Source organism: Atractosteus spatula, chromosome 8 (genome assembly GCF_055471065.1).
Source record: "Atractosteus spatula isolate fAtrSpa1 chromosome 8, fAtrSpa1.hap1, whole genome shotgun sequence".
NCBI lineage: Eukaryota > Metazoa > Chordata > Actinopteri > Semionotiformes > Lepisosteidae > Atractosteus > Atractosteus spatula.
The window spans coordinates 61899022-61908049 of record NC_142713.1 but is presented as its reverse complement, the minus strand read 5'-3'; the positions used below and the strand labels follow the sequence as shown (position 1 = coordinate 61908049).

The 9028-nt window shown below is 38.3% G+C and overlaps 1 protein-coding gene across 1 annotated transcript; it reads right to left on the bottom strand.

Annotated features, from left to right (window-relative positions):
- Positions 1-408: 408 nt before the first annotated feature.
- On the bottom strand, positions 409-8623 carry LOC148830007 (guanylyl cyclase inhibitory protein). The gene is made up of 5 exons (XM_088923186.1): positions 8547-8623; positions 4406-4538; positions 3851-4000; positions 2702-2807; positions 409-533 (listed from the first exon to the last, which is right to left on the bottom strand). The coding sequence occupies exons 1-5, from the start codon at positions 8615-8617 to the stop codon at positions 409-411; spliced, it is 585 nt and encodes a 194-aa protein (XP_088779312.1). The 5' UTR covers positions 8618-8623.
- Positions 8624-9028: the final 405 nt, after the last annotated feature.

Below are 9028 nucleotides of genomic sequence, written 5' to 3'. Positions count from 1 at the left end.
GCCAGCCCTGTATTAGACAGAACAGAAATGAAAAGTAAAAAGTCATTTTGTTGGACAATTCATGTAATGCAGGGAGTGTGCAGCCTTTGATCAGTGCCAAACAAACTAGAGATCAGGGTGACACAGGACGAAAGCAGAGCAAGAACACCTTGACCTTCTGTCAAATGAAAGGAAAATTAATTCTAAGTAGCCACGTGCCTTAGCATCACAGTGGACCCTTTTTGGTCCACTAATAAGACTAATAACGTTTTAACAGAACAATATTGACAGTGTCTCTTTAAAATTTGCAAACCACACTGACTAATGAACAGAAATAGCCTGTTGCCAAGGAGCTATGCGTCTTCCTGCTGTTTGAAAGGTAAGAGGGCTTCTTTGTGATGTCAAGCGATGTGGCAGAGAGGAAGACAGTTAGACAGGAGGCTGGCTTTTCAGAGGTCTTTCCACTTTGACAGTGTTGGGGTCACACTCCAACATTTCTCGTATCCATTCGTCGTCTAATGCTCCTTCGATGAACTCTTCAAGGCTGATAACGGCTGAAGGGAGAGAAAAAAGAGAGAGGGGTGCCTTTTTTTGTCAGCTGCTTTGTCGCAGACAAAACTTTACACACGGTTTCGAACAAAAACATGTTCTGCAGACTTCCATTCTTTTCACAATGCAATTTGTGTGAAATTAATTTTCATTCATACTTTTATACTTTCTTTGAGGACCAATGTGATGCATACATTATTTGCTGTAGTTTAGGTGACATTACAAAGGGAAGCTGAGGTGTTTTGTCCATCATTGTAGGTGGATAATTATTCATTATCCTTTTTTAAGCAAAAAAAAACAGCTTTAAATGCTGTCTTTGACCGTAGGAGCACTTGTAGACATGTAGACAGCCTTCATACATGATCAAAACCTTCCAAAAGATAAATGTGCTCTAGAACTTAATAATTAATTTTCCAACAGTACATAATGACAGCAGCAAAGCCCATTCATGCACACTATTCACCAACCATGTTCTGGCATCACCCTTACGAAAATTAGATTTTTATAGAGATTAGTTTCTATAGCGAACTGGAGCATTTCTATAAAAAGCTTTAGGTTGTTTTCGTAAGACCAGTGTACTTTCATTATTCTGTGTTTCTGTGCTTACAAAAGAACAAGGAGACAAGAATTAATCAAGTACTGCAAAGGGCAAGTATAGAAAGTTCCTGCCAAGTGCTAAGCCTTGATTACAGCTGATTGAAACAGCTCTGCCTGTCAAGGACTGCGGAGTCTTCGTTTTGTTTATGAGGGTAAGACATAATCTCATGCAGACACTGATGGCCATTCTTACCGATGTGTTATGTCCAACCATATGCAATATGCGGTAGCTAAAATACACAAGGTGGTGAACTTGGTTGACGATTTGGAATGCATTGGGAGCCACTGCCTTCCAGTGAAAAGCTGTGACCTACTGCACTGCACAGTCTAGCTCCTCTCGATGCAAAGGAACCAGCAGCAACACTGCTCATTCAGCCCACAGGGCAGTGTCAAGTGGGGAGTGAAACACTGAGCACTGACCTTTATGTCAAATTCAGTTCAGTCCAGCAGAATGCAGGGAAATATTAAGATATGTGATTGTCAACACCGTAGTTTATTTATATCGCTGTGTGCAAAGAGTAGGAAGGTAAGGCAAGAAGTATAATTGTTCAGAGTGCTGTTACCCACAGCCTTAACAGATCTAGGCAGCTGCGATAGCCAAGCAGGTTTAGAAATGTCCAATATATTTCTGGGTGATCAGCAAACAATCCAAACCTTGTGTGTGTGTGTGTGTGTGTGTGTGTGTGTGTGTGTGTGTGTGTGTGTGTGTGTGTTTATTCCATTTTTTTCATTTATATATTGTATTGTATTACTGTATTACTACATTTGTACTGTACTGTGTTGATTGTGCCTGGCTGCTGTAGCACTTGAATTTCCCACATGGGGTTAATAAAGTACCTACTGTACCTACCTTTTTGGGGGAGACTACAGAGACAGGTTGGGTCTCCATATATTATTACTTATATTACTAATATATTGTTATTACTATTTGTTAATACACGAGCCCACACTGGGCTCTCTGATCCAGTTTGTAACAATTGTTGTCAGAGTCTTCACCCCTTAGCATGAAACAAGATTGTTATTATGTACCTTGAGAAGTACTAGTTTTGAGAATTAAAAGTTACTTGCATTTCCTAAGGGATTTTTTGATCCCAGTGAACCCCAAAGCGCTTCACGCCTCTTCCCTTTCACTGAACCTGACAAACTCGCCATTCATGAGCAGCAGCCCACTGCACTTCAGATCGGGGGGAGAGGTGAGAAACAGCTTCACCAGCTTAATTAAAGGGTAGGTCAGACTGCACAAGTCCCAAGCAGAATTTAGCCAGGACCCCAGGGTTAACACACAGCCATGGATATTTAATTTAATCTTATCTGAAGGCCTGTGCCTGCTACAGCGCTGTGTGCCTGGCCCCCACATTGGGGCAATGTTTTTAAAATTCTGGTTCATAAGAAACCAACTCCACCTCCAGTAGCAAACTGTTTTCCCTGGGAGATCTCCCTTCTAAGTTCTGACCAGCTTTGCTTAGCTTGTGAGATCTGACAAGAGTCTACTACAGGACAGGGACACTGCTGTCAACTATCAATTACTTTGAAATAAATGTAGTTAATTATTGCCCTCAAACATGCATCATATTACCATTTTTGTCTTTGTCCAGTCTCACAAAGATTCTGCTGGTGCACTCTTCTGCGGTCAGAGGGTTTGCTTTAGTCAGAGAGGCTGCTAAACTCATCTTATACACAGCCTGCAAAGAAAGTAACAGACATTAGCAACGGTAGTGATTCTCAGGAAATATGGTCATCTGGCTCTACCTAGTGGAGAAAAGCCTTAATCTAAAAACACTTATCCTGATTAAGGTCACAGCAGTGTCCTTAATGCCCTTTTACTGTTATTTTACATTTTCTATGGGCAACAAAGAAACAACTTGAAAGATAATAATAATAATAATAATAATAATAATTGCTTACACTTATATAGTGCTTTTCTGAACACTCCACTCAAAACGCTTGACTCCCCTCCACCACCACCAATGTGCAGCCCCACCTGGATGATGCGACGGCAGCCATAGTGCGCCAGAACGCTCACCACACATCAGCAATCAGTGGGGAGGAGAGCAGAGTAATGAAGCCAATTCATAGAGGGGGATTATTAGGAGGCCATGACTGATAAGGGCAAATGGGAAATATGGCCAGGACGTCGGGGTTACACCCCTACTCTTTTCGAGAAACGCCCTGGGACCTCGGTTTTACGTCTCATCCGAAGGATGGCGCCTGTTTACAATATAGTGTCCCCGTCACTATACTGGGGCATCAGGACCCACATGGACCGCAGGGTGAGCGCCCCCTGCTGGCCCCACTAACACCTCTTCCAGCAGCAACCTTAGTTTTTCCCAGGAGGTCTCCCATACAGGTACTGACCAGGCTCACACCTGCTGAGCTTCAGTGGGTTGCCAGTGAGTTGCAGGGTGATATGGCTGCTGGCTGAGTTTATGTTTATCTCTTTTATTTTATTAGTTATCCCTTATTTTAGTAGTGCAATTACCACTAACAATACATGCACTAGAAAGATGTTTATCTCTTTTATTTTATTAGTTATCCCTTATTTTAGCAGTGCAATTACCACTAACAATACATGCACTAGACTTTTAAAATGCTTTAAAAGCTGAATTTCTGTTCATTTTGTCTTTTTTATACTGTATATCACATTCCCAAGACATTGCACCATGGAAAGCATTGCTTTCTAGCTGTTTTTGACTAGATGTTTGAGAAAAACAGAGGAAGGACAAACCTTCATGATTTCCAGCATTTCTGATCGAGTAATGGCCCCGTCCTTGTCTTTGTCATACAGCTTGAAAGACCACCTCAGCTTCTCCTCCGGGGAGCCTGTGATCAGCATGCTTATGGCAGTGACATACTCTCGGAAATCGACAATCCCGTCCTGTGACAGAACAAACTGCTCAACACCACTAATAGAAAATGACAGTAATACAAAGAGATAATTACAAAACTCAGTCTAGAGTTAAAAAACACTTGTTGCTGATAATGATCACTCTGGTAAGAACTGATCAAATTTACCAATATGTATTTATGGAGGGGGCACTCTGCTATGAGGGCACTAAATTCATCTTTTCAGTGTTCGTTCTGAGTGCTTCCTAACACCACTTGATTAAAGTCATCAAATTAATTTAAGAGAAAACACATCTGGAGTAAAGGACTTAAAGGTTTTTGAACAGTGACAGTAATTTATTTTAGACAGGGCCTTTGAAAGCAATCATTTTAAAGTCCACCATAAAGCTAAGCCCTTATTTTCAAAAGCAGTTCCCAGCACACTCCAGGAACTCACCCCATTATTGTCCAGTGTCCGGAATATCTGCTCTGCGTATTCCGAGGAATCATGGCCCACGGTTCCATTGCAAAAGTGTCTGCGGAATTCATGGAGTGTGATCAGCCCACTAGGGCACTCGTTGATGAATTTTCTGTGTAAATGAAAAAAAAAATTAAAAAAGAGAATTTTCATGTGAATGACAAATTAAACAGGAAATTCAACACAGCTGAAACCACCATAGAATTGTTGCAACTTTTTTGGGGGGTGAAATTAAAGAAGCAATACTACATGGAGGAGATCGTGGTAGTGCAGGGGTTAGCATTGCTGTTTTCCAGCACTGGGGTGCTATGGTATCTGTGGTTTGCACGTGCTCCCTGTGTTTGTGTGGGTTTCCTCCAGGTGCTCCCGTTTCCTCCCACTGTCAAAAGACATACGGGCAGGTTAATTGCATTCTGTAAAATCTGCTCTGGTGTGAGTGTGTGTGTTTGTGTCTGTGTGTGCTCTGCAACAGACTCTCTCCCAGTGTGTATCCCACCTTGCGGCCTTTGTTTACCAGGTTTTTGTCCAGGTTCCCCCACAACCATTTACTAGATAAAGTGGTTTAGAAAATGGCTGGATGGAAAAACACCTAGAGAGGAGTGTCATACCAAAGGCACCATGTTTAATACTTTATCAGTGACTGAATGCATTCCTGTACTTTCAAGAGATGTCAGCTACTGTTTGATTAAAACTGCTGCCAGAGAGGATTTGTGAAAAGTAACCATTTAAACACCTGAAACAATGGTGCTCTTAAGTGCAGATTAAGAATAATATGGTTCAGCTTCATATGAATCTGTAGCTCCACACTGGTGGTGGTGGAGGGGATCCCCATTACCTGTAAAGCCCTTTGAGTGGAGTGTCCAGAAAAGTGCTATATAAGTGTAAGCAATTATTATTATTATTATTATTATTATTATTATTATTATTATTATTATTATTATTATTATTATTACTACTACTACTACTACTACTACTACATTGTCTCAGTCTGCCCTAATGATTGGTATCAGGACCAGGAGCACAAGAACAAATTCAAGGACAAAGAACAAGGTCAGTATAGTAACAAGGTTGGTACCGGATAATCTTCTGTAGCCTTTATATTTTCCTATTAATTTTCTAATTATTTTCAATTAATTGTTGTCTTAAATGCTAATCAGGCTGTTTAATATCATGGATAAAATAAATCTGTGCTTGAGTGTTTTTTGTCTCAGCTGTTTGAACAACATGCAATTTACTTCACACAGATATGATAAATTAACAAGGGGATAATTAAATGTCAGTTCTAAACTTTCAATGGCATGTTTTTCTGGATCAGGCCTTTGTGTTATCATCTTAGAAAATGAAATTCAATAAATTGTAATGGGCCTTTTTAAAAAACGTAGTATGGATATTAGCCAAATAAAATGTAAAAATCATTTTGGCAAAAGGGAACAGTTCTGCTACAATTTCATTATGCTGGTAATTCTCCTCCAACTTCATTAGCACTGTGTAAACAGTTATGGCAGCAGCTCTTTTTGCAGAGTGTTGGCAATCTTCTTGTTGTTCACACATCAGCAGCATTTGCAGAAAGCTTGTTTGCTCACTGGGAACAGCTTTTGCAAATATTTTAAGTACTTCATATAAACTGCTAATTGCACTTAATCATCCCATCCATTATTAAAAGCTGCTTATTCCTAGTAATAACTGTGTGAAGATGCCAGTCCATCACAAGAAGCACACACGTGCGCGCACACACACACAAGCGCGCAATTAAGAGACACCAATTAATCTAACCAGGGATGTCTGAATGGTGACAGGGAAACCAGAGCACCTGGAGAATACCCATGTTAACACTGGGAGAACGTGCAAACTCCACACAGAACTCCACTCCATCAGGGATCAAACCCAGGACCCAACAACTATGAGGCAGCAGAGCTAACTACTACACTGTCAGCCTATTTAAATTTTCAGAGCTGAAATTCACTAACAGAAACAAGAATTGAACATACTTATCTTTTAGTTTTTCATCTTTTATAATAACACTTCTAAAATACTATTACTTAAATGTTTAAAAACTTATTAACTTTGGTTGGCGTTTCTCAATTAAAAGAAAAAAAACATTTTATTTCCAAAACATTGCAGTTTTGGATTATTATAATTGTTGTTGTTTATAGCAAGTGAAAGTATTACACACTATCTCAATTTAAATTGAGATAAATGTAATATTTGTTACTAAAACGTTGAAGAGGAAAGCATGTATTTTTAAACATCAAAGTTCCCAAAATGAAAAATAATTAAAAGCTAAAATCAGTGTTAAAGGTATCTGTACATTTGTACATTTGTTAATATTAATATATTTTAAGACACTTGAACCACAGAGTTGTCTGATTAAATAAAACATTGTTAGCACAATTCTAATGAATTCTCTGCATTCTAGATTAACAGCTTGATATAGAATAAAATATTCTTAATCTTATGTTATTCTTATTAATACCTACTGATATGTTATTACTTTAAATTGGCTCCGATTAAAATGCTGCTGCAAAGACTTCAAATAAAAGCTAAATGAAAAGAAGGCATGTGCTCCCATAACAAGCTTAGCCTTCCAAGACAGACGAGTTTTAGCCATGACTGCAGATTGAGAATTAAATGGCATAGAATGAAGACTTAAGTGTGTAACATACAGCTCATCTGAAATTCTCACCTTTAAGATTGTATCAGCCATACAATCCAATATTTAGTTTTGTAATTCAGTAAAAAAAAAAATGCTAATTGTACAGTAAGTCACTGTGATAAAGCTGAAATAGTTTCTGTCTACTTAAGCCTGTTTATACAAGATACAGTATTTATCTGATCTCAATCTGAAGCAGATAGAGGGAGCCAAGACTTCAGACTAGTCTGTTAATCAAACATAAAGCTCAATATCACTCTCTTCAAAAAGAGCAGTACACTTTTATTTTATGGATACGTAAACTTGATATCAAAGGATATCAGAGTGATGCTCGATCATACAGTACCTATATTAGGATTAATTTGCATCCATGAATAAACTGAATACATATCGTTTATGGTACAGCTATTAAAGGATACTTGTAAAATGTATATTTGTGGATACAGTATGTGCATGTGCATATACTGTATTATTGTTTTTCTAGGATGTACTTACTCAAATATCGCAAATGTGCTTTGAATTAATTCCCATATGTTGTATGAAAATTTTTAATGAGCTCTGAATCTGTGCAACTCCTGCTTGGAGTTGTGTGTTTGTTTGGCAAAATACATACAAATGCACTAAATTTGCTATTTGAATTAATTTATCAGGTCAGTTATTTTTTTCAAGCTAGTAACACTGTTTTTTACTGGTCCTCTGCCTGAAGGTGCAGTTTTGTCTGTAAGTGCTGAACTAGGTTGATCTGTAACAGATTCTCGTTTACTTAACATAAATCCCTTTCCCCTGAAGGTGAAGTACACTTGCCTGTTCTTTCTCAATTTCTTTTAAAAATCGATATAGTTATCTCAGTTTTATAAAGAAATAACAACCAATGTTTTTGTGGTATTCTCAGCTGAACACGTATAGCCCCAGTCCAAAAATACAAAAACGTTTTCACCTGAATCTTTGGTTTTTAAACCCTGGCATGTTTCACAAGAGCACTCCATTTCCTAGCCGTCCAAGTAGATCCAGGGATCACATCTCTAGACAGCATTTTGAACAGCATGGAATATGACATTCCAAAGATAAACACTCACTTTATTGTGCTCTTTAGAGTTCTTTACACTTTGAAAGCTACCTGCATGAGAAAAAAATCACATGGCAATGCCGCTAAGCAGTGATAAACCTTTGAAAACTTGTCTTAGACGAGTGTAGGCATTTCTACACTTGTTATGCATGTGGCAAGTATCCGATTTCCTTCCTCTAGCGCTGGGACTATAGAGAAGGGATTAGAACTTGCCCTTAAGGATGATATATACAGTATATATAGGAGTATCTATACAGTATAGTAATATGACCCAGTGTGAAAACATAAGCACAAATACAAACCATTATGAGCTCTGTCTTTCCTTCTCTTCAAAAACAACCACTAAAATGGTAGTGAATCAATGTATTTGTTCTCAATTAATGTTAATACAAGTAAAAGTTTACCTATACCATTCATAAAGCTCCATGACGTAGGTCCCTCCATTCCTGCTTGGTAATGTGGCTGCTTGACCCATGTTCCACACAATCTTCTGCACGAAAAGCCCTGTGGAAAAGCCCACACTTTATATATCAGCGTCTAGGCTACTCTGAGCGCGTTAAATAGGACTTTCAGATAACCAGACGCATTTGACAAATTGGGTTTTAATGATCCTAATCTGCTGAGTATACAGTAAGTGTGCAACATAGTGTTGTTAATGTAATTACTCCTAAAGATGTCTAACAAGAGATTAAAGCAAAGGAACAAAGCTTCTGCTGGTGTTGTTCTTGTGAATTTCAATAAACACTAGAAAAATAATGAATAGCAACAAATTACCGGTTATGTTTCTATGAATGAAATAAAAATCACGAGTTAGATTTGTATGTACCCAGTAATATCAACATATTATCATTTGTTTATTACATACATACTGTATCAAAACCCATTT

Excerpts from the sequence above, each read along its gene's own strand:
- LOC148830007 (XM_088923186.1), bottom strand. The coding sequence starts at position 8,617 with ATGGGTCAAGCAGCCACATTACCAAGCAGGAATGGAGGGACCTACGTC. Across the intron at positions 4,001-4,405 it reads GGACACTGGACAATAATGGG|GACGGGATTGTCGATTTCCG; the intron begins GTGAGTTCCTGG and ends GTTCTGTCACAG. Across the intron at positions 2,808-3,850 it reads AAATGCTGGAAATCATGAAG|GCTGTGTATAAGATGAGTTT; the intron begins GTTTGTCCTTCC and ends CTTTCTTTGCAG.